This window comes from Rhinopithecus bieti, unplaced genomic scaffold (assembly GCF_001698545.2).
Source record: "Rhinopithecus bieti isolate Rb0 unplaced genomic scaffold, ASM169854v2 scaffold_2432, whole genome shotgun sequence".
Lineage (NCBI taxonomy): Eukaryota > Metazoa > Chordata > Mammalia > Primates > Cercopithecidae > Rhinopithecus > Rhinopithecus bieti.
Genome location: NW_016804136.1, coordinates 750,666 through 776,106, shown reverse-complemented (window position 1 = coordinate 776,106; position 25,441 = coordinate 750,666). Strand labels below are relative to the sequence as shown.

Sequence of the window (25,441 nt, the reverse complement as noted above, 5' to 3'; positions counted from 1 at the left end):
TTTTTTTGAGATGGAGTCTCTCTCTGCCACCCAGGCTGGAGTGCAGTGGCACGATCTCAGTTCACTGCAACCTCTGCCTTCTGGGTTCAAGTCTGCCCTCAGTCTCCCAAGTACCTGGGATTATAGGTGTGCACCACCATGGCTGGCTAATTTTACATTTTAGTAGAGAGGATTTCACCATGTTGGCCAGGCTGGTCTCAAACTCCTGACCTCAAGTGATCCACCTGCCTCAGCCTCCCAGAGTGCTGGGATTACAGGTGTGAGCCACTGCACTGGGGCCTTTTTTTTTTTTTTTTTTTAGCTAAAGCCTGAAAATCTTGTTGAAGGGATTTTTGTCAAATGCAAAAGAACAATATTCACAACTCTCTAAATCAATGGTTTTTAAGCCAGGCTGAATGTTAAAATCACTTGAAGAATGTTCAACAAATACCAATGTTGGGGTCCTATTCCAGACCAATTAAATCAGTCTCTGGGATAGAACCCAGGCATTGGTATTGTTTTAAAACTCCCCTGGTGATTCTTGTAGGTAGGCAGTGCTGAGAATCTCTAGTCTGGATCTCATGGAATAAAGTCTATTCTCTCCCCTCACCCAGTGGCTCCAAGTGTTTCCTGTAAATCCCCCTTTACCCCTGTGATTCATTTTCAGTTTATCCTTTGAAACTTTACCATGGTATTAACGAAGTTAATCTTAGACCCAACGTAATAGAAACTTTGAATAAGTTCCTTGGAATTTAGCTTATGAAACAACTGAAAACCCTCAAATTCCTGCTGATTATGGAGTAATGCTAGATTATCAACTGCAGACAAATACCTGTTTTACCGTGGTGGTGGAGGGATGCTTGTGAATTGTGTTGCTAGCTGATCATTGGCGTCAGAGTAACCGCACAGCTGCGGGTAAGTGAGCTGATGCTCAAGTTAATTCTTTTCTCTGTGTAGCATAGCTGCTGGTGATGGGACTGAGTTTAGCAGCTTCCCTGACTTGGATTAATAGCTCTTTCTTTTGTATTCTGCTTCTTCCCCATATAGTTTGGGTTCTAGAATTTTGCTGATCCTCTTGACTGAAATGGCTACTATTTGGAAGTTCTTAAGGGAAGAGCTTAAGATGGTCAGGGTCATGTTAACAACCCACTGGGGAGTAAGGATGCGGTGGGAATTAGGAGAGGAAACGTGCTTGGTAGGTTTCTTTAACTTGTTGGAGATTAGGAAGGGTGGGAAAGCCTGAAGTCAGCCGGTCTTGGGAGGACATCAGTTTTGATCTTTTAAATTTAAAAGTGAATTTTAATTTCTTTTAAATTTAATTTCTAATATTCTGAGTCCCTTAAGAACTGTATCTGGTGGCACAACAGTTCCCCTTAAAAGTTTGTCTTTCTAGATGTTTGTCATAAAGGCTGCATGGGCCTGGGACATCTGTAGAAATGCTTTTCTTGGCCAGAAGGATATATTAGAAGAGGCGCCCGTTCTCTTGTTTGTCTTAAGGTCTTGTGAATGAGGAGAGGTGAGATCTGAGGCCTATTGATTCCAATTGTGCCCCAGATACCACTTTCTTTGAGGGGTGTGCCAGACAGGAGCAGGCAGCCTTTAACCCCCTTGGAAACCGAGGTGCCTCTGTGTTGCCAGTTGATGCCTGCAGTCTCTGCCTTCAGGAAGAACTTGGTTGAATCCTCAGCCTGAGGCTTATTAGGAAGGCTACCCTGCTGTTGTCTGGCTGTCAGGAAGGGACTGGATTGTTCAGACGGGGAATGATTTCTGGCCCCTGGTATCTGTCCCAGTGGCCTCCGTGCAGGGGAAAAGCCCTTGGTTGCACTGTCAGTAGGCATTCACTCTGGCAGCCTGTTAAAATGAGATGGGACAGCTGGAGAAGTGGTGGCCATGGGGTGTGATAGGTGTGCTGATTATCTGAGGCCGGAGGATGGTGTTAGGGCCTGCAGAGAGGCGTCTTTTGCAAGAGCAGATCTGTCTGCTTATGGATCGAATGTTACTTGTTTTTCGTACCGGAGGTGTTTATGAATATGTATTTCCCTGACCTTTGTTTGAACCTTGACAGAATCTGAATTGCATTTTGTTGTTGTTGTTGTTGTTGTTTTTATTTCTCTCTCTCTCTCTCTCCTTTTTTTTTTTGAGACAGAGTCTGGCTCCGTTGCCCAGCCTGGAGTGCAGTGGTGCAGTCTTGGCTCACTGCACCCTCTGCCTCCTTGGTTCAAGCAATTCTCCTGCCTCAGCCTCCCGAGTAGCTGGGATTACAGGCATGCACCACCATGCCCGGCTTATTTTTGTATTTTTAGTAGAGATGATGAGGATTTCACCATGTTGGCCAGGCTGGTCTCGAACTCCCGACCTCAGGTGATTCTCCCACCTTGGCCTCCCAAAATGCTGGGATTACAAGCATGAGCCACCCCACCCGGCAGAATCTGAACTTCATTGTCCCTTTTTAGCTTCCCTGTGACCCCGCTCCTGCCCCATTGCCGTTACCTTGGTAGGAAAAATGCTAAGTCTCCTAGTCACATAGTCATGGGAAAGATATAAATGGCAATCATACTTCCTCATTTAATATTTTTCTCAGCTCCTAGATCTGCCAGTATTTTTCCCTTTGAGACAAAGCAGCTGGTGTAGATGCCTTTCTGTGTGGTCGGGCTGTCTGGCCACTGACAGCCTTTCAGTGTGCCGTGCTCCTTAAGATAAATAAGAGAAATGGGTCCCCTCATCTTGTTTCAGGGGAAGCTTTAAAAAGTTACTTGTAAAAGGGATTGAAAGCATCATAACAAAAAACAAATGGCCTCATAAAATACATTCCCCTAGGTCAGCCTATATCAGTACCAGCTGTTTATCTATCTAGGGTTACCTTAGTACTATTGACATTTTGGGCCATATAATTCTTTATTGTGGGGGCTATCCTGTGCATTGTAGATGTTCAGCAGCATGCCTGACCTTTACCCACTAGAGCTAGTAGCACCGCTCCAGTGGGGACAACCAAAAACGTCTCCAGATATTGCCAAATGTCCTCTGGGCAAGCAAAACACCCTCACTTGTGAATTCCTGGGCTGCACCATGCGACACAGTACTATTGTGGCTATTGAGCGTTTGACCTATGGCCAGTCTGAACTGAGATGTGCTGTAAGCATAAAATACCTGATTTCAGAGACTTAGTACAAAAAAAGAAATACTTCATTTGTAAAATACCTAATAATTTTTCACACTGATTATATGTTAAAAAAGATATAATACTTTTTATTGGGTTAAATGAAATACATTATTTAAATTAATCCACCTTTTACTTTTTATTTTTAGAGTCAGAGTCTCACTCCATCACCCAGACTGTAGTGCGGTGGCATGATCATGACTCACTGCAGTGTCAAACACCTGGGCTCATGTGATCCGCCTGCCTCATCCTCCTGAGTAGCTAGGACTACAATCTCGTGCCACCATGCCCGGCTAATTTTCAAATTTTTTGTAGTGATGGGGTCTTGGAGGGTTACACAGGCTGGTCTCAAATTCCTGGCCTGAAGCCATCCTCCCACCTCAGCCTCCCAAAGTGTTGTGATTACAGGCGTGAGCCACTGCACCCTGCCTACTTTTACTTTTAAATATGGCTACTAGAAAATTTAAGTTACATTATGTGGCTTACATTTGCAGCTTGCGTTATATTTCTGTTGGACAGTGCTGAGCTAGAGTGTTGATCTACTGTAGGTTAGCCATTGATTTTGTATTAGGCATTTAGATCCCTGTAAACTGTTGGGTTTAATGGTTTTTTCCTTTGGAAGATTTTCCTTTATGCAGTAAAGTTATGGAGACCCAGAGTATGCAGTATTACATATTACCAGTTTGCTCTCCTGAATTCCTGCTGGTAGCATATTAAAAATCAGTTTAATGTTCAGACCGTGTATGTTTGTCTATATTTCCCTCCTTTCCATGTTGCATTTTCTTTTCCATATTGGATTTTATCTCTTTTAAGGCATATATGGTTGTATCTTAAATTTAATTGGTGACATTGGGTCTGTGTGTTCTCTCCTGTATCTAGAACAGTGCCTGGCACATAGTAGGCTGTCAATAAGGACTAGTTGAATGAATGGATGAAAAAAATACTGTATTTTACTTTTTCAGTAAAAGTCCACTACTTGAAATATATTATTCTGTTAGTTACTTGGTTACTTCTTATTTTTATTTATTTATTTATTTATTTAGAGACAGGGTCTCACTCTGTCACCCAGGCTGGAGTGCAGTGGCATGATCTTGGCTCACTGCAGCCCGATGGCCCCGGCTCAGGCCATCTCCCCACCTCAGCTTCATAAGTAGCTGGGGCTAATAGCATACCTTTTTTGTATTTTTTTGTACAGGCGAGGTTTCATCATGTTGCCCAGGCTGGTCTCAAGCTCCTGGGCTCAAGCAGTCTGCCCGCCTCAGCCTCCCAAAGTGCTCGGATTATAGGTGCGAGCCACCACGCCCCACCACTTGGTCACTTCTTTAGCTTTATCTTCCCTTCTCTTAATGCTAATTTCCTTATTCAAAAAAGTTTCCTTCTCATGTTCGAACCTCTCTTCCTTTTGACACATTTCTGATTATTGGGGGTAAATGGAGGCTGTCCCCCATCATAGCTGGACTAAGTATGCTATGTAATTTATGTCATCATTTTTAATGTAATTTTTGGGAGGCTAATTCCAGATGGATTAATGTATGATATGAAACCTGGATCTCAATTAATTCATCTCCAATCTGGTTGTTAGGAAGGTAGGTAGGTAGGATGTGAGTGACGGTCTCACTGTGTCACACAGGCTGGAGTGCAGAGGTGCAGTCATGGCTCACTGCACCCTCGACCTGCCAGGATCAAGCGATCCTCCCACCTTAGCCTCTCATGTAGCTGGACCACAGGTGTGCACCACCATGCCCAGCTAGTTTTAAAAAAATGTTGTATATAGACGAGTTCTCACTTTGTTGCCCAGGCTGGTCTCGAACTCCTGGGCTCAAGTCATCCTCCCACTTTGGCCTCCCAATGCTGAGATTACAGGTGTGAACCACTGCACCTGGCCCAATCTGCTATTTATTTGTTCCAACAATATTCACTGACTCATGATTCCCTACCTTATTATATTATTTATGCTTTTGTATAGTAAGCCCTTAAAGCTTGAATATATTAAGTCTTTTCTCTTGGTTCGTTGCCATTTTCTATCCATTCAACCTTAGAATGTTGATAACTCACTTCATGGAATGTTAACTGTGGTAGAAAATATTTATTTTTACCTTGAAATAGACATACTTTTTTTTTTTCCTGACATGCTCGGGCATATGAGCTTTTTTGGGAAGCCTAAAGAGGAAGAGAAGTTAGACATCCAAGCATATAGTTAGTTACATGTGGGAGACATCTGTGCGGTTACTGGCAGGTTAGTATAAAGATGCTGTTATGTTTCCTTTTTTTGTTTTTTTTTTGAGACAGAGTCTCCCTCTGTCACCCAGGCTGGGGTACAGTGGCGCAATCTCAGCTCACTGCAACCTGCACCTCCCAGGTTCTAGTGATTCTTCTGCCTCACCCTCCCGAGTAGCTGGAACTACAGGCATGTGCCACCATGCCTGGCTAGTTTTTGTATTTTTAGTAGAGACGGGGTTTCACCATATTGGTCAGGCTGGTCTCGAACTCCTGACCTCAGGTGATCCGCCCACCTCAGCCTCCCAAAATGCTGGGATTACAGGCGTGAGCCACTGTGCCTGGCCCTGAGTCATTGTTTATCTTAATCTGGTATTCACCCGGGGAATAGAGAAGAGCCGTTTATGAGGTACACCTGGGATCATTTTGTACAGTTATGGTTTATTTGCTTGTTTTTTGTTTGTTTGTTTGTTTTGTTTTTTTCTTGACAGGCACATAGCAGAGTGATGAAGAGCCTTAGCTCAAGGCTAGATTGAAATCCCTGCTGTGACCTAACATTGGCGTGCTTCAGTTTCCTTAGCTGTAAAATGGGGATACTAGTACCTACCTCAAAGGGTTATTATGAGGATTACATTAGTTAATATCTGTAAACCATTTAAAACAGTGTCTGGCACATAGTACACACTATGTTGGTTTGTTATAAATTTGTATACATTTTCTGAATTACCTTTAAGTGAAAAGCTTGCCTTTATAAATGCATACTAGTCATGAGATTTGGCTGTACACAAGGAAGATTGCTATAGCTTCCTTTATTTCTTGCTGATGTCAAGACAACCTGAGGTCCACAAAATAGAAGTGAAAGTACTAAAGTTAATAGCAGTTCTCTTTTGCAATAATCCTGGAGCACATATCCTGTAATAAAGTTAATTGGAGCAAACTGGGTAGAAGTCTAATTGCTAGGACCTACATTTTTTAAATCCTGTAACCCCAGTGATAGAATTTATCTTAAATAATCCAGAAGGAGAAAAATAAAACTATAATTGTATGTTATACTATTAATAATAAGCAAAAGCTGGGTGTGGTAGCTCACACCTGTAATCCCAGCACTTTGGGAGGCCAAGAATGGAAGACTGATTGCCTGAGCCCAGGACCTCAAGACCAGCCTTGGCAACATAGTAAGAAGACGTCTCTGCAAAAAATAAAAAAATTAGCCAGACGTGGTGGTAGTGCATGCCTGTAGTCCCAGCTACTCTAGAGGCTGAGGTAGGAGGATTGCTTGAGCCGGGGAGGTCAAAGCCGCAGTGAGCTATGATTGTGCCACTGCATTCCAGCCTGGGTGACAGCAAAATCCTGTTTCAGACAAAAATAATAATAAGCAAAACAGCTAGATAATCTAAACAGAAGTGGAATGGGTAAGATTGCCTCAGTGGTATATCATGTAGCATTAATTGGCGATATGTAGAATGTAAGGTAAAGAAGGTATTTTGAAGGTATTTTCGTTGACGTGTGATTACTAGGTGCCAAACTCTCTACTATGCCAGAGGCCAGGGATACAAACAAGAGGAAGACAGCTTACCCTCTAGGACCTCTTACCAGAAGCATCCTGCTGTGGTGGTATAGGTGCAGGGAAGGCATAGGAGGAAGGAAATGAATGCCCCAACCTTGAAAGAGTCAGAGAAAACTAAAGGAAAGAAGAAATAGTTGAGATAGACCCTCAGGTTTATTGGCTAGGTAAATTGGGATAATATAGCTAACATGTATTGAATGTTTATTATATACCCAGTGTTTTGCTAAGCACTTTTAATTATCACATTAATTCCTCTCATCCCTATGTGGTAGGTGCATGTACCACTGTAAAAATGAGTAAACTGAAACTTAAATCTGTATCTGTCTTCTAAAATTCATGTTTGAAATTACTATGGCCCCCAGCTGTGGGAAAATTCTGCCTATGGAGATCTTCATACTTTAAGGCCATAAGAAAGAAATAGTTTTGTTGGAGTAAGAGAATTCTTTTCTCTTGTTTTTATTATTTATTTGTTTATTTTTCATGTTAACATTTGAGAGTTCTTGCCAACAGCTGAATGTCTGTTGTTTATTGTTTTGAGAGACCTGTCTCTGAAGGAGCTAGGTGCAGATACGGAGTGGGACAGTGGTTTCTTCAAAGGAGAAGATCCTGTATCATATCTGTATTTCCGTCAGATGGTTCATTTTCCTGACTTGGTTAATGTGTAAAGATATGACAACAAGATTGACAGTTTGGGAAAACGTTTAAGAAAGAATAGTAGGGTCAGGTTGTGACTTGGAAAGTTCGTTGCTTGGAGTAGCAAGGTTTGATTCTTTTAGATCAACAATATAGACTTTTCCATACTCTTACTGTGAGAATTTCTACTCCATGCTTTGTTACATGAGAATTCTGAGATTAGTGCTATTTCAACCACTCTTAGGGGGTTTGTCAGGATAAAATTGCACCAAGTGCCTTGTTCTAAAACCAAAGGCAGCAGGAGAGCCCTGAGTATCTGCCATCAGTAGTGCCACTACGGCATTCAGGAGAGACCTGGGAAATGAAGGCTTGCCTGGCAGCTTTCATTTGAATCTTTTAAAAAAGAGCCTTTGAATTTGATGTTTTCCAATATAGGAAGTAACTTACTACCTAGGTGGTGGTGAAACATGACATAGTTATATATAGTAAAAGCAACAAAAACCATGCAATCCGAGGATTTAAAAAAAATTATCAAGTCCATTTACTTTTCTATGAATAGGTTTTAGTGAAAACTGTCACTAGGCATTTTAGAAATGAAGAAAATGAAATTAGTGTGTTATACACATAGGAATTGGCATTTGTTTTGTTCCCACCATCTGGAATAGTCTTACAGGAGGAGGCACTTGGCAAGTTATTTGTTGAAAGAATGGATGAAAGATGTGAAGATTCTGGTTTCCTATTAATGTTAATATGCCATGCTCCTGTAAACATACTGATGGATTGCATGCCAAGTTTTCCTCTTCTGATGCTTCTCAAATATCAAATGATGTTTATAAAACCCTTCTAACTCTTGAACTTGGTTCACCTGGAAAAGCAGAAGAAATAGAATAGCTAAAACAAATTTGAAAAGGAAGGATAAAGTTGAAGGCATCACACTATCCTATTTTAAGACTTAGTTTGTAGCTACAGTAATCAAGTCAGTAGTATCAGTGGAGGGATAGACAAATAGATCAATGAAATAGAGTCTAGAAATAGACTCAGACAGGCACGGCCAACTTTTTGACATAAGTGCAGAGCACCAGGAGAAATGGTAATCTTTTCAACACATGATATTGGAACAGTTGGACATCTGTAGGTGGCAAAGTGAACCTTTGCCGAAACCTTACACTTCATACAGAAATTAACTAAAGATGAACCATAGAATTAAATGTAAAATGTAAAACTATAAAACTTTTAAGAGAGCACATAGGAGAAAATCTTCATGACCTGGGGGTTGGAAGAAGAGTTCTTAGGCGTGACACTAAAAGCACAATTGTGAAAGAAAAAAATTGGTAAATTAGACTTCAAAATTACAAACTTTTGCTGCATGAATGGCCCTAATTAGGATGTAACATGGCCATAAAATGGAAGAAAATATTTGCAAATCATATGACAAGGAACTTTAATGCAGAATATATAAGGAACTTGCTAAACTCAACACTAAAAAAAAATTCGCTTAGAAAATAAATTGTAATTTCAGCACTTTGAGAGGTCAAGGTGGGAGGATTGCTTGAGCCCGGGAGTTCAAGACCAGCCTGAGCAACACAGTGCTGTCTCTGCAAAATAAAAATAATTAGCTGGGTGTGGTGGCATGTGCCCGCAGTCCCAGCTAATTGGGAGGTGGGAGGATCACTTGAGCCCAGGAGTTTGAGGTTGAGGCTGCAATGAGCCATGATCATGCCATTGCACTCCCAGCCTGGGCAACAGAGCAAGATTTTGTCTTAAAAAAAAAACATAGAAAATGGGCAAAAGACTTGAACAGACACTTCAGCAAAAAGAATGTAGGGGTGACATATAAGTACAGATAGATGTTAAACATTATTCATTCACCATTAGGGTAGTGCAGATTAAAACCACAATAAGATTCCATACCACACCTATTAGAATGGCTAAAATAAAATATAATGCCAATACTGGCCGGGCACGGTGGCTCACGCCTGTAATCCCAGCACTTTGGGAGGCCAAGGCAGGTGGATCACAGTATCAGGAGTTCGAGACCAACCTGACCAACATGGTGAAACCCTGTCTCTACTAAAAATAGAAAAATTAGCTGGGCATGGTGGCGGGCATCTGTAATCCCAGCAATTCGGAAGACTGAGGCAGGAGAATTGCTTGAACCTGGGAGGCAGAGGTTGCAGTGTGCCGAGGTTGCACCACTGCACTCCAGCCTGGGTGACAGAACAAGACTCTGTCTTGGGGAGAAAAAAAAAAAAGCCAATACCAAGCACTGGTGAGGATGTGGGGAAACTAAATTTCTCATCCATTGCTAGTAAGAATGTAAAATGGTACTGTGGTCAAGTCATTTCAATGACAACTAATATTTGAATCGTAAATAATGTCAAGCTGCTTTATATACTTCTTGTGCTGTCAAAAGTTAAACAAGAAGTGAGATCTCCACTCGAAGTCAGGAGTTTGAGACCAGCCTGGGCAAAATGCCATCTCTACTAAAAATACAAAAATTAGTTGGGCGTGGTGGTGGGTACTTGTAATCATAGCTACTTGGGAGGCTGAGGCAAGAGAATTGCTGGAACCTGGGAGGCGGAGCTTGCTGTGAGCCAAGATTGCACCACTGCACTCCAGCCTGGGTGACAGCAAGACGCCGTCTCAAAAAAAAAAAAATGAGCTCTCCGTTCCAATACAAATTTATAGTGGATGTATTTTTCAAACTGCAGTTACAGTTCTAGCAGTGATTTTTAGACCTCAATGATATACGAAGCCAATTTCCATATTTCAAGATCTATGTATTTTGGAATTAGTGGCAATGGTTGTATAGTATTGTGAATATAATTAATGCTTCTGAATTCCATACACTTAAAAATGGCTAAAATGCCAACTTTTATGTTATATATATTTTGCCATGTAGAAATAATCCATTTAACTGCGGCGTTTAGTAGCTTCCACATAACTTTCCATTGAAAGTGATTAATCTGCAGTGTAATAACATGATAAAGGTAAATGTCAAGAGAGGAATCTAATAGAATTCTATAATGTCTTCCATGAGATAAAAGGCTCAATTAAAAGTGTATATTCCTGGATTTAGCTCAGTATTTGGCAGTTCCTTTTTTTTTTTTTTTTTTTTTGAGACAGGGTCTTGTTCTGTTGCCCATGCTGGAGTGCGGTGGCGCAATCTTAACTCATGACAATCTCTGCCTCCGTGGTTCAAGAGATCCTCCTACCTCAGCTTCCCAAGTCTGGGACTACAGGTGTGTGCCACCATGCCCTGCTAATTTTTGTATTTTTAGTAGTGATGGAAATTCACCATGTTGACCAGGCTGGTCTCAGACTCCTGACCTAAGGAGTCTGCCCGCCTTGGCCTCCCAAAGTGCTGGGCTTATAGGTGTGAGCCACTGCACCCAGCCCAGCAGTGTACTTTCATGAAGACATTTGCAAAAGTGGAATTGTAGAATCTCATTGCAAATCAGTATTCATAGATGAATATTTGCAATCAATTTTGATGAAAGGGAAAACTATTTTAAACCTCAGTTAAGTGAAATGTTATTCCCCCATAAAAGAATTTCATTCTTCTCATCAGTAGATGTGTTATTACAAAAAATTGTACTCAATTATTACAATCTGAATTGTGTCAACATTTTGTGGAGATTTGTTTTCTCTTGTAATAGGAGTACCTACTTAATATCTTTGATTTTGCCTCTTAGCCCACAAAACTTAAAATATTTACCTCTGGCCTTTTACAGAAATGTTCGTCAACCCGTAGCTTAAAACATTAATTTTTCTCTTTTTCTTCTTTTCTGATATATGCTTTAAAGGCAATGAAAATCTCACTCTATTCTCTGTTTTAACTGTATCCCAGAGATGCTGATGTATTGCAGTTTCATACTGTTTAGTACAGAATATATTCTGATTTCCGTTTAACGCCTTCTTTTTATTTATTTATTTAAAGAGAGTCTTGTTCTGTTGCCCAGTCTGGAGCGTAGTGGTGAGATCATAGCTCACTGTAGCCTCAAACTCCTGAGCTCAAGCAATCCTCCCACCTCAGCCTCCTGAGAAGTTGAGATTATATAGGTACAAATTGTCACGCCTATTTGATGTCTTCTTTCACTTACATTATTACTTAGAAGTATATTGCATAATTTCTGAACATTTGGAGATTTAAAAAATCTTTGTTTCTGAGCTCTAATTAAATCCTAAAGTGGTCAGAGTGCATGTATACATGATGTCAGTCTTGAGATTTGTTGAGGTTTACTTTATAGCCCAGCGTATAGTCCATTTTGGCAGATACCCAATGTATATTTGAAGTGACATTTTTCAGATCTTTTGTCATCTTCTGAAGCTTTGGATATCCAAATAAGGTTGGTCCCTGTAACATTCTGTACCTACTCCATACAGATTCCCAGTTTCTACTCACTTAAAATAGGTGTGCTTGTATTTTTAGTGTATCTTTCTGCTTTCTCAACCCAGGAGTTTTTTTCCTTCCCCTTGTGGTTATATGCAGCTTATAGGTAAGAAAAACCTTTGTAATGTACTTGAATCTCAGCAGTCCTCAGTTCATTATCAAGTGCCATAGTCCCTAACCATTAAATTAAGTGTTGACATTATACATAAGGACGTCGTATAGGAATGAGTTCGTTTCTTGTTGTTGACTCCTGTCATGTTGTACCATTGTTCTCTTCACACTGGTCTCACTTGCCTTTGACAAAAGGAAGGGAGTGTGCTTTGCAGGGCTGTGTGCTTTCCTAATACCAAGAAGTTATCTAAAGATAAAACTTAACTGTGCTGTGAACTAAAGCTATTGTGTTTGATCTGCCCAGCCATCCAGCTGACCCCTGTATACAAAATTCTACCTGTTCAGTTCTGTTAATGTTTAAGTTGCCTCTGTTCTTTGGTGGAAAAAGAGGTGATGTATAAAAATTGACTGCTTTGTATAAGGCTTGGTGTGTTAGGTGCTAAACCACTTAACTTTTTCTTGATTTGGGGATCTATTCTCCTTGGTTTTTTGTTGTTGTTGTTGTTTGTTTGTTTGTTTTTTTCCCTCTTTTAGAGAGAGTCTTGCTCTGTCACCCAGGCTGGAGTGCAGTGGTGCGATCATAGCTCATTGCAGCCTCCAACTCCTGGGCTCAAGTGATCCTTCTGCCTCCACCTCCCAAGTAGCTGGTACTACAGGCACACATCACCATGCCCGGCTGATTTTTTTACTTTTTGTAGAGACGGTGTGTTGCTGTGTTGCCCAGGGTGGTCTTGAATTCCGGAGCTCAACCGATCCTCCTGCCGTGGCCTTCCGAAGTGTCAGAATTTTAGGCCGGGCGCGGTGGCTCGCGCCTGTAATCCCAGCACTTTGGGAGGCCGAGGCGAGTGGATCACAAAGTCAGGAGATTGAGACCATCCTGGCTAAGACGGTGAAACCCCGTCTCTGCTAAAAATACAAACAATTAGCCGGGCGCATTGGCAGGTGCCTGTAGTCCCAGCTACTCGGGAGGCTGAGGCAGGAGAATGGCGTGAACCCGGGAGGCAGAGCTTGCAGTGAGCCGAGATCACGCCACTGCACTCCAGCCTGGGTGATGAGCAAGACTCCATCTCAAAAAAAAAAAAAAAAAAAAAAGCCAAAGTGTCAGAATTTTAGGTGTGAGCCACCATGCCCAGCTGAGATCTGTTTTTTACTATTTCACAATAATTGCTGGAAATATTTGTAATAATGTGACTTTCACTGCTAAGACAGAAAAGGAAGATAAGGAAATTGAGGAAAATGAAGCTTCTGCTTCTATAACAGGAAAGCATAAACTTTTGAGTTACTTTTAGAGTAAACAGGGATAAGCATGTCTAGATTCTTGATCCACCCTCTTCTGCCACAGTCAGCCTTAGAATACACTTTTGCACGCACTTTTGTTAATCTAATTAATGAACATTTATATGCTTTCTAGTTAGTCAATACGTGTAACTTTATATTTCAGCTCATGAGAGCTTCTGCCCTATGCTGCAGGGAAGTGTATAGCTCTTCAGCTGTGCAGCCGGGATGAGAACTCATGTTCTGTTCTTCCTGCTACTGATGAGACAGGGGAGGCACATGTACATCCAGGCTCTTTCTGCATGGCAGGGCTGTTTAATTAGGGCTGATGGAAGTTTTTGTCATAGAAAATGGGCAATCAGATTTGCAGTTAGTAGTGAAATAATTGACTCTCAATCCATATTGGGAAACAGAAGATAAAACGTTGGTAATAAAAATGTAAATTTTAGAACATAGAACACAAAGAGTGGACCATAAACTGGGTGCTGCGACTCACACCCGTAATCCCAACACTTTGGGAGGCCAAGGCAGGCGGATCATGAGGTCAAGAGATCAAGACCGTCCTGGCCAATGTGGTGAAACCCCATCTCTACTAAAAATACAAAAATTAGCTGGGTGTGGTGGTGCACGCCTCTAACCCCCCTACTCGGAGACTGAGTCATGAGAATTGCTTTTGAACCAGGGAGGCTGAGATTGCAGTGATCCGAGATCACACCACTGCACTCCAGCCTGGGCAACAGAGCGAGACTCCATCTCAAAAGAAAAACAAAACAAAACAAAAACAGGGCCGGGCACGGTGGCTCATGCCTGTAGTCCTAGCACTTTGGGAGGCCGAGGCAGGTAGATCACGGGGTTAGGAGTTCGAAACCAGCCTGACCAACATGGTAAAACCCCATCTCTACTAAAAATACAAAAATTTTCCAGGCGTGGTGGCACATGCCTGTAATCCCAGCTACTCAGGAGGCTGAGGTAGGAGAATGGCTTGAACGTGGGAGTTGGAGGTTGCAGTGAGCTGAGATCGTGCCACTGCACTCCAGCCTGGGTGACAGAGCGAGACTCTATCTCAGAAAAACCCCAAAAAACAAAGAGTGGACCCTAATGTAACCTATGGAACTTCAGTTAATAATGAATCTGCATCGGCTCATCAATTGTAACAAAGGTACCACACTAATGGAAGATGTTAATAATAGGAAAAACAGATGGGGAGGATGGGGGAGGTACAGAGGTATATGGGAACACTCTGTACTATCTGATCAGTTTTTCTGTAGAACCTAAGAGGCCAAAAAAAAAACTGTTTAAAATTTTTAAATATCTAGCTTACTGTTCCCCAGTGGGTTCAAATCATACAAAGTTAGTGTTTAACCTCCTGACCCTTGCTTGGGATTTCTCAGTTAAGATGAGTCCAGTTTGCAGTTTGAGCCCGTTTCATCAGTTCCGTTTGCCTCTTGCCTGTGTATTAACTGTGCTCTTGCCTTTCTCCCTATCTGCTGGAATAGTTGGAATGCCAAGATGCCTTGGAAACAGCCGCCCGAGCTGAGGGCCTCTCTCTGGATGTCTCCATGCATTCTCAGCTCAGAATCCTGGACGAGGAGCATCCCAAGGGAAAGTACCACCACGGCTTGAGTGCTCTGAAGCCCATCCGGACTACTTCCAAGTAAGACGCCCTGCCGGGTGATGACATGAAGCATCAAAGGCTTTTTTTTTGTTTGTTTGTTTGTTTGTTGGAGACAGAGTCTTGCTCTGTCGCCAGGCTGGCATGCAATGGTACGGTCTCAGCCCACTGCAATCTCCACCTCCTGGGTTCAAGTGATTCTCCTGCCTCAGCCTCCTGAGTATCTGGGACTACAGGCGTGCACTACCAAGCCCAGCTAATTTTTTTGTATTTTTAGTAGAGACGAGGTTTCACCGTATTGGCCAGGATGGTCTCAATCTCCTGACCTCATGATCCGCCCGCCTTGGCCTCCCAAAGTGCTGGGATTATAGGTGTGAGCCACCACACCCGGCCCATCAAAGCCGTTTTAGAACATTCAGGCCAAGATTAGATCAGCTGGGGAGACCTGTCTTTAGTTAAGAGCTCTGTTCACTAAACTCTGTCTTTTAAACACGAGCTGCCCTCTCCGTGCATGTTGATAGCTTTGTGATTTCGGTTTTCTCTCCTTAGACACCAGCACCCAGTGGACAATGCTGGGCTTTTTTCCTGTATGACTTTTTCGTGGCTTTCTTCTCTGGCCCGTGTGGCCCACAAGAAGGGGGAACTCTCAATGGAAGACGTGTGGTCTCTGTCCAAGCACGAGTCTTCTGACGTGAACTGCAGAAGGTAGGTGCCTCTGGTCCACCCTCATCTCCCCCATGCTGGGTGGGCAGGGCCTGAGCTAGGAGTGTGAAGTCCACAGCTCTGTGTCTTTAAAGAGCCAAGCTGTCCAGTGGAGGGTGGGCGGCCTGGGGATGACTTTCTCTTTGCTCTTTTGCTTTATCTCCTATTTCACCTTTGATCCTGTTTTAACCACGGGCTTTCTCTCTCTCTCTCAGCCCCGCTTCTCTTCCTGAGTCTGCAGGGAGATTATGTTGCTGCCTTGTGACAGAATACATTTTTGTGGTAGCTGATTGTCATGATTAAAATCTAGTTTACAACTTCACATTTTACCACAGGAACCTTCAGAAAGGGTCGGGGGCCCCTGAAAAAGGAAGTTCTTATTCACAAATTGCATTCAGGGATCATTTTCCTGGGTGGAAAGGCTTTTGCTCTCATCATTTTCTGTATCCTGGGAGGCTCCCTGTACAGGGTAAATATGTAGTTCCCCAGGAATGGTATTTTTTCCCAGAAGGTGAAGACTATGTACATAATTTTAAAGGAGAGACTTATGTGAGTGGTGGCAAAACCTGGAGACAAAAAGTGGTGGCAAGCGGGGAGCTAGGTGTGCCTTTCCCCCGGGGAGATGTGTAACGAGGACGTGTGCCCTTATTAAGACTAGAGAGACTGTGGCAAGAAGAACTGAATGAAGTTGGGCCAGACGCTGCTTCCCTGCGAAGGGTTGTGTGGATCTTCTGCCGCACCAGGCTCATCCTGTCCATCGTGTGCCTGATGATCACGCAGCTGGCTGGCTTCAGTGGACCAGTAAGTTCTAACCATCCTTTCCGACAGTCTCCAGGGGCCCGGCCACGGCCAGCTCTAACACTCTTATTCTGTTCCAGGGGTTGTGCTCAGCTTTGGGCTAGGTAGCAGTCTTAGAGATGCCTTCAGAACTGTTGAAAGGGGTCGATGGATTTTGGAGTGAATGGTGGCTTGGCAACAGCTGGAAGGATGAAAGGGCAGTGTTGCCAGAGAAGAAATGGAACTGGCTTGATTTCTGGGCGGGGGTAAAATGGAACTGACTCCAGTTCTGCACGGGACTGTGCCTCTCGGTTGTGTGTTGATATGAAATGATAGTCGGTGCGGGCAGGTGTGTCTTGCAGTGCTGTGAGTGAGTGAGAGCACATTATGTGGCCTGGGCTGGTGAGCCAGCGCTGGGGACATACCGAGTGCCTGGAGGCAGAGTTATCACATGTTTGGCGGGTCCGTGGCAAATAAGCCCTGAGGAAACTAGAGGACTGTCAAGGATTTTAGAGTCTTACCTGGAGTCCGTTTAAGTTTGACTTATAGTGTAACTGTGTGGCAAGCGTTGGGGTGGCAGCTGTGGTTTTCCCCAGTCTGTACTGATGCAGAGTAGACAAGAGAGCCTTTGACGTTCACTCTGTTTCCTGGGCACCTGTTTCTTACACTTGCTGTGCTGCCTTACACTTGAGACCTTGATTAAATCTATTCTCTACACATTTGCCTTGAGGCATCGGAGCAGTAGTACTGCTTGTACTGTGCATTTTCCGTGTGTGGGTAAAGCTGGAGGTTCATGGTTTCGGTAAGTATGTGCCTCAGATGCATGGCGATTAGGTAAAACTAATTTGCAGTTTTGTTTTTGTTTTTGTTTTTTTGACGTTTGATGCCTCTTGTTAAAGTTTTGATCTCTTTTCTGAAGCAGAGAACGCTACTTTTCTGGTATTGGGTTTCTATATTATTAATAATTGACCAACTAACATACTTTATATAAAAGTTTTAAGTAAAAAGGACCATGTAACTGAAATGTTGTGTTACGTAATTTACCAAAATGGCAAACACTTTCATAGAGCCAGCTTCCCCCAAGAAGAGCTTCTGTCATTGTTTCACTACAGGGCTGGTGGCTGCTCTTACCTCATAGAATTCATTCCTCTGGGTAGCACCCTATGCAGGCTTTCCGAATAAAGTGATCATGGGCTTTCTTGATTCCATTTGGCCAATGCAAGAACTTCATTGACTCCCCTCTAAAAAAAAATTCCATGGATTGTTGGGATTTTTATTTTTATTTTTTGAAAAAAAGTTACCTATCCATATTCAGCTTGGTGGCTTCGCGGTCACTCCCCCGAACATTCGTATATTCCGTAATCTCTCATTTATGGTGCAGAACACTGGGATACTAACCTCTAGGAAACTGTTCTAGCTGCCAGGGAAAGCTAAGAGCCCTCGTTTCATAGGAAAGCAGCAGCGTGCTTTTTCTTCTCTCTGCCCTTTCAGGGAAGAGCATCTTAAGGCCAGTGTTATTTCATGGGATTCTGTCCTGGAACTGAGAAAGCAATGGACTCATCCATAGTCTCTTATAGATTTAAAAGTGTAAATAATACACACTTCCTTTTTTGGAACTCCAATTCTAATATGTTTCATTTCCATTGGAAATTGAAAAACCAGGCTGGTGTTGAGATTAGTACTAGCAGTGAGTAAACCTCCTCTCTGTGGCCTTAAATCCTTTTGAGGAACATTCGTTTTAGATTTTTGCAAGTTTCCTAATCTGGCACGACTTTCAAACTAGCTTAATCTGTCCTTACAGAAACCTGTGTAAGGACAGACTGCCCACATACGGGCTCCCCGAATAAAACGGCATTTTTATTTCTTGTCCCTGCTCGGGTTTCACCGAACCTTGGTAGCCATACACAGAACAAATGAAACACAATCAAGTTGTTGTGCTGTGTTTGTTTTTACCTACCGGCCAGCTGATGCTGACATTTATACACCAAGATGATCCAAGGCTTTGGTGATGCCAGTGGACTAGTGCCATATGTGCAGGGTGCCTGGGGGTCATAATAATGTTCATGGAGTATCAGACTCTCTAACAGTATGGTCCTGTGTAGCCAGATTGCTACACTTACAGAGATGCTTTGGGGCCTTTTTGGATTAAGACAGTTCTAAAAGACTAGGCCTCACCTGTGATCTGTGTATAAAGAATTAGCATCGCACCTAGATCTGCAAGAGAAGGCCGCCTCCTGCAGTGCTATCTCTTGGTGAATGCTAACTCTGCCCGAGGGCCTTTTGGGGAAAGGACAGTGTAAAACCCTTAGAGAGGTAAGTTTCCCACCCTTCCAACCTCTCTCCACCTGCAGCTTGCTTGGTGCTGTCAGGATCTGGATTTGGGGGGAGTCTCTCTGTAGTGGAACCAGTGACAGAAGCTGTTCTTTAGAATTTTCAGGATGGCTGTATTCTGCGGTCAGAATGAGAGAGTCAAGCTGGGCAGAATCTCTCGCCAAGAGTTCAGGTAAGGTAATGTTTATTCACTGGGAATGCTTTCCACAGCCAGACAGCTATGCTAACAGTCTCAAGTTTTCTTCCAGTTTGTTTAGATTTAAATGATACATTTGTAACTTTTTAAAAACTAAATTTTGGTTGGATTTTTCATGGAAATCTCTTTTTTCTTTATCCCCTAAAAAATGGTTTGAAATGTCATTGTTATTTAAAAACCCGATGTGTTGGAACTTCTTTAATCTGCTGTTTCCTCTTTTTCCCCCCCTTTGAAAGTTTTGCATAGTATAAACATTCACTATGTCTTTTACCTTCCCTGCTCCTCCCCTCTGGGAGGCGCTGATGCTATTATCTGGTGCTGAAAAATGGCACTCTAAAGGTATGGGAAGGAAGGAGCCCAAGGCAACCACCTGCTGTCCTTTCAGCCTTCCTTTGGAGACTGCTCCATCAGTGCTGAGGTGTGTGGGAACAGGCTTCACTGCACCGCCATCTTACTGAGTTGCTTCACGTGAGGAAAAGGGGGCTTTGGCCCTGTGACTCAGTTCCACATTTTGGATTGCATACTGGAAAAGAAGCCAATCTTCTTGCTAGTAAACCAGCAACCCGGCTGTATACAGTGGTGACCCAAGCAATGGATATAAATCTAAAAGTCTGAGGGAGGGGAGAGGTGGAATACAGTAGTTCTTGGAATCTGAAGTCTCCTATTTGATCAGGTTATTTCCTGGGACTTGGCAAAAATCTGATTGGTGGGGATCTCCTAGGACCTAGTGGACATCTGGTATTAATTTAATCTCAGGAAAAACAAGAAATTAACCCAGAGAGATTCTGGGTTCTGGAATTCAGCGTAGCTACCTCCGGACCATGGTGTCTGGCCTCCATTTTTGTCTGTCATTCAGCTCTGACTTACAGCTGCAGTCACCTTTGCTATAAGGAACCTGGGTATAGGGGTGGATGGGCTTCACGTTAATTTTTTTCTTCCTTTAGGGTGGGGGATTGGTTTGGCTTTCTTTTGTTGTTGTTTTTTGTTTTATTTTTGTCAATCAAGATTGATTTTAGATGCAAGGACTTGAAAAGACCCAGAAGGATGCCACCAGTTTTTCCTTGAGGCCTAGGATTTTTTATTCTGTCCCGAGCAGAGGTAATTCCTCACAGCTTAGTGCACCAGTGGCACCAGCCATTTTGAGCAGAGCACCTCTTTGGGGAGCTTTTCGTTTTGTTTTGTTTTTAATTCTCTTTCCTTAGCAGCAAGGTCTTTTTTCCTAGAGAATCTACTCCATTGCAGAATCATTGCAACCTCAGGAGCCCTCACTGATTGAGTGCTGTCAGCCTGATATACTACTTTGGACTCTGGAAACAGATATGGGTTTTATTCTCTATTTCTACTGTGTGTCGTTAAACAACCGTCGGAGGCCAGATGACCTGTTAGATGGCTAGTCCTGTATAATTTGACTCTGTATGTTTCAATGTATGTTACTGCAATGCTTCACCTGCTGTACAGTGTTTGTGAGATGCTCTTTGAAGATGGTACTTTTATATTTTTTCATTTTCAATAAAAGTACATTCCTTCCCACTTCCTGGTATTTAATACTGTTGCTGAATGTGCCTTGTGTGAGTGTGTGCTCCGGCGTTGCAGGACCTCAGCTGGAGGTGGCACTCGGTGGTTCTTGGGGGCTGGCCGCCTTCCCTCTGCAGGTGGTGTTAGACATATACTGCCTGAGGTAACATGTTTTCATTTTTGGGAGGGAGTTGGGAGTGGGGTGGGCCCATGGGAGGGTCTCTGGAGTTTTGATAGCCTGCTTTGTTTGCTCTCTTCTGTACTATTAAACTGCTGATGTTTATTTTCAGGAATGTTTTGCAAATGCACTTCTCACTCTTCCCCAGTACAACTGTAGGTACACTGTTCCTTTTTATCAAATAAGCACGTTTGAAATGATCCAAAAAAAGGTCTTAATTTCATGTAAAGAAATGTATCCATGTGTGGAGATACTGGAATAAGGTCAAAGCTGTACTTTTGAATGACCATGTGTTTAGAGTTAACTTCAGCTCATTGATAGGTTTATGTTACATTAGAAAGAGTAATGGTTTTGATGGTGTCCTGAAAGGAAGAAAGTTTTCAATTAGACCTAGCTCCTGCAGAATGCCCTGAGTAAATTACTGCAGGCAGCTTGTAATAACTGGGTCCTCCAAAGTTTTGTTTTGCTTGCACACTGGTCCCTGAGCGGAGCTGCCTACTCTTTCTAACTTAACATAAAACTATGGCATTGTGTATGAGTGCCGTGGAGATGTTGACATTGGTGTGTATCTCTCCCTGTAGGCCTTCATGGTGAAACACCTCTTGGAGTATACCCAGGCAACAGAGTCTAACCTGCAGTACAGCTTGTTGTTAGTCCTGGGCCTCCTTCTGACAGAAATCGTGCGGTCTTGGTCGCTTGCACTGACTTGGGCATTGAATTACCGAACCGGTGTCCGCTTGCGGGGGGCCATCCTAACCATGGCATTTAAGAAGATCCTTAAGTTGAAGAACATTAAAGAGAAATCCCTGGGTGAGGTGAGTGAGGGGTATTTGCTTCACAGCAGAGGGCAACTTCCTAGCTTGAGGTTCGTTCCTCTAGGGCCCTGCCTCCTGAGATGAATGAACCATGTCCTTGCAGGGCCCCCTCACTACTCTTTGTATCTGACAGCTCATCAACATTTGCTCCAACGACGGGCAGAGGATGTTTGAGGCAGCAGCCGTTGGCAGCCTGCTGGCTGGAGGACCCGTTGTTGCCATCTTAGGCATGATTTATAATGTAATTATTCTGGGACCAACAGGCTTCCTGGGATCAGCTGTTTTTATCCTCTTTTACCCAGCAATGGTGAGTAAGCCTCCCAGCTGAATCTTGGCAGCTTCTCTTTAGGAAATGAGTTACTTCCATTGGGTTATAGTAGGCATTGCTGAAGTGTCACATCTCTGATTGGAAATTTCCTCAAAGCAGATTAAATCTAGAGCTAGATAGTGCTTGCTCCGTTGGGACAGAATTTTGACTTGAGAGGAGGTAAGGTGTCACTTGCATGAAAAAGAGTCTGAATGAGAAGGCCAGCCAGTAAGCCCTGTCTCACTTGACGTAGGAGTGTTTGAGTCACTGCGCTGGAGTTGGTGCTAAGTGATAGGGCCCTCCTGCCTCCCCTTTGGAAACATGCAGTATATGTGGTCACTATTGAGAATAAATACTTACTTGTCTTCATTGCCTTACAAAGAGATAAGAATTCAGTAATGTTTTGTTACAATTCAGTAGGTCACTTTTATTAAATACAGTACAACTACCTAACATCCTAGCAAACAGGATTATATGCTCATTTTATTGAGAATGACCTTAAGCAGATTAGGTAGTTATCAAGTTTGAATGAGCTTTAATTTGGTGTGGCATCACTTTTCCTTTCAGATGTTTGCATCACGGTTCACAGCATATTTCAGGAGAAAATGCGTGGCTGCCACGGATGAACGTGTCCAGAAGATGAATGAAGTTCTTACCTACATTAAATTTATTAAAATGTATGCCTGGGTCAAAGCATTTTCTCAGAGTGTTCAAAGTGAGTTTAAAGATTTCGTATGTGCATGTGGTGGAAGGACTCTGGATTCTTTGGGTCTTATTCACACACTTGGCTTTCTGAACACATTATATACTAGGACTAGTGTCTAGTATTGTAGGACATAATATCATAGAATCTTTGTGTTCAAAAGGGATCTTAGAGGTTTGAACCCATAACCTCATCTCACTGATGAGGAAATTGAGACCTGGGAAAATGGATTTTTCCCAGTTAATACACAGCTAGTTAGGAATAATTCAGTTTCAAAGCCCCCTGTGTATATTCTCATCCTGCCCATGATTTTCCAGCCTGGTCATGAGGCTTTGAGGTAAGCTGGGAGTCAGGATGGCTGGATGCTGATCCTAGCTCTGTCAAATATGTAAGTGCCAATAAAGCTAGGAGAAATAGCACAGATGGGGCATTCAGAAAGATCTCAACACAAGTTGAACCAGTGTGCCTTAAAACAGATGAAATTGAAGCAGGAGATACTTAAAAACAAATACATAGATACTTAATTTAAATAAAAGAGATGGGGCTGTTGGTGGACCATAACCTCATCAGGAGCTGAGTCCAATGCTGTAAAACAGTCAATACGTTATAGGTGGAGTAGAAATACAGTGTTCAGGTCGGGCACCAGTGGCACACACCTGTAATCCCAGCACTTTGGGAGGCTGAGGGAGGAGGATCACCTGAGGTCAGGAGTTAAAGACCAGCCCTGCCAATATGGTGAAACCCCATCTGTACTAAAAATACAAAAATTAGCTGGGTGTGGTGGCATGATCCTGTAATCCCAGCTACTTGGGAGACAGAGACAGGAGAATGAATCACTTGAACCCAGGAGGCAGAGGTTGCAGTGAGCTGAGATCACGCCATTGCACTCCAGCCTGGGTGTTGCAGCGAGACTCTGTCTCAAAAAAAAAAAAAAGAAAAGAAAAGTGTTCAGAGCAAGGCAGCTGTTTTCCTTTCATTGAGTAACCTTCAGGAACATGATGTCCAGTTCTGGAATCTGCATTTGATTTATGAGGGCTGTTAAGCTAAGAAGCATCCAGAGGAGGTGACCACTCAAGTGGTGCCCCCCAGTGGATGGGGCTGCCTTGTTAAGCGTGAGTTTGTTTCTACGGGAGTGGAACAAATGGATTCTGAATGGACAGCTGCCAGCAGGTTGATGGCAGGATGGCTGCCAGTGGTCCTTCTGGCTCTCTGATTCTATAGTTTTATGGTCTTTTTTCTGAGATTCCCCTCATCCATCAGCCCCTGACTGGTATCTTTACCTATAGGTATTAATTTGAAAAGAGTGTTCTTACTCATTATAGACATGGCCAAGGTATATAATAAATGTTAAAGTAAGGAGTTATTTGTTTTTATGTGACTTACAAACTAGCTGTGAAGATAGTTCCCCAATGCCTTAGGCAGTGGTAACACCTTTAAGGTCAGTGCATAGCCTCTTAGAAGAATTAAGTATTTGCCAGGTGCGGTGTTGCATGCCTGTAATCCCAGCACTTTGGGAGGCCGAGGCAGGTGGATCACCTGAGGTCAGGAGTTCAAGAGCAGCCTGGCCAACATGGCAAAACCCCTTCTCTACTGAAAATATAAAAATTAGCCAGGCGTGATGGCACAGCCTGTAATCCCAGCTACCCAAGAGGCCGAGGCAGGAGGATCACTTGAACCTGGGAGGCAGAGGTTGCAGTGAGCTGAGATCACACCACTGCACTCCAGCCTGGGCAACACAGTGAGACTCTATCTTAAAAAAAAAAAAAAGTATTGTCCAGGTGAGGTGGCTTATGCCTTTAGTCTCGACGCTTTGGAAGGAGAGATAGGATCACTAGAGCCCAGGAGTTCGACACCAGCCTGGGCAACATAGTGAGACCTCATCTCTACAAAAAATAAAACTTAACTGGGCATGGTAGTGCACATCTGTGGTCCCAGCTACTTGGAAAGCTAAGGTGGGAGGATTACTTGAGCCACGGAGGTTGAGGTTTCAGTGAGCCATGATTGTGCCACTGCACTCCAGCCTGAGCAACAGAGTGAGACCTCGTCTGAAAAAAAAAGTATCTTATTGTTCTGCTTCCTGCTCCATGGTCTTCAGTACTGTATGGTTGCTTTGCTAATAAGGGGGTTGATTTTGCAAATATTTAAGAAAAATCATTCTGCCTGTAGAAATTATATTTCACCTATCTTCCAGTTGTTGTTACTGCGTTTTTGTATGGAAGCTTCTATGCCACTGCCAACATACAGCAGGCACTCTACGAAATCTTAGTTACCTCCCCACCGCCCTTTTTTTTTTTTTCTTTTGAGACAAAGTCTGGCTTTGTCAACCAGACTGGAATACAGTAGTGCAATCTTGGCGCACTGCAGCCTCCACCTTCCGGGTTCAAGCGATTCTCCGGCCTCAGCCTCCCAAGTAGCTGGGATCACAGGCGTGTACTACCACACCCAGCTAATTTTTGTATTTTTAGCGGGATGGGGTTTCACCATGTTGGCCAGGCCAGGCTCGAACTCCTGACGTCAGGTGATTCCCCCTGCTTTGGCCTCCCAGAGTGCTGGGATTATAGGCATGAGCCACCACGCCCAGCCTCTTAGTCCCTTTTTAATTCTCCAGTGTCATTGTGTTGTCTTTCCTAGTAATTCCTTAGGCAAAAATTAAACAACAATCGGGTAAGCAAACGCAACTGCCAATTACAGATACAATTAATGTGTTCATTCTTTCTAAACCTAAGAAACTGACAAGAAAATCAGAAAAGCTATCATAGAAGGTGATCATTGTGTTCATATATAGTGATTGCTTTCTGTTAGATTCATTCCTGTCACTTGATCCATTTCAAACCTCAGCCTTTTATACCAGCTTTAGTGGTAAAGTTGATAGTCATAGGTGTTGAAGAGTGGCTGGAGACCTACGGAGTCTTGTTTGGAGGTGAAGGAACAACATCCCTAGGCTGCTTTTAACTTGCTTTGAAATTGGCTTGC

At 43.0% G+C, this 25,441-nt stretch overlaps 2 protein-coding genes across 9 annotated transcripts in view; both read left to right on the top strand.

The window, feature by feature from the left end:
* ABCC5 (ATP binding cassette subfamily C member 5) overlaps window positions 1-20,481 on the top strand; it is a 33,468-nt gene extending 12,987 nt beyond the window's left edge. For 2 of the 8 annotated variants that reach the window (XM_017865904.1, XM_017865872.1), the window contains exons 3-6: window positions 14,829-14,986; window positions 15,494-15,649; window positions 16,300-16,447; window positions 19,336-20,480. In XM_017865904.1, coding sequence (XP_017721393.1) covers window positions 14,829-14,986; window positions 15,494-15,649; window positions 16,300-16,447; window positions 19,336-19,422 — 549 coding nt within the window. In that variant the 3' untranslated portion in view covers window positions 19,423-20,480. Of the gene's footprint in view, window positions 1-14,828; window positions 14,987-15,493; window positions 15,650-16,299 lie in introns of all 8 variants that reach the window. The other 6 variants (XM_017865898.1, XM_017865865.1, XR_001884135.1 and 3 more) reach the window with 5 other exon arrangements.
* A 97-nt stretch (window positions 20,482-20,578) lies between these two features.
* LOC108524577 (multidrug resistance-associated protein 5) overlaps window positions 20,579-25,441 on the top strand; it is a 45,059-nt gene continuing 40,196 nt past the window's right edge. The window contains exons 1-4 of the mRNA XM_017865670.1: window positions 20,579-20,798; window positions 21,225-21,458; window positions 21,592-21,765; window positions 22,333-22,480. Of these exons, the coding sequence (XP_017721159.1) occupies window positions 20,742-20,798; window positions 21,225-21,458; window positions 21,592-21,765; window positions 22,333-22,480 (613 nt within the window). The 5' untranslated portion in view covers window positions 20,579-20,741. The remainder of the gene's footprint in view (window positions 20,799-21,224; window positions 21,459-21,591; window positions 21,766-22,332; window positions 22,481-25,441) is intronic.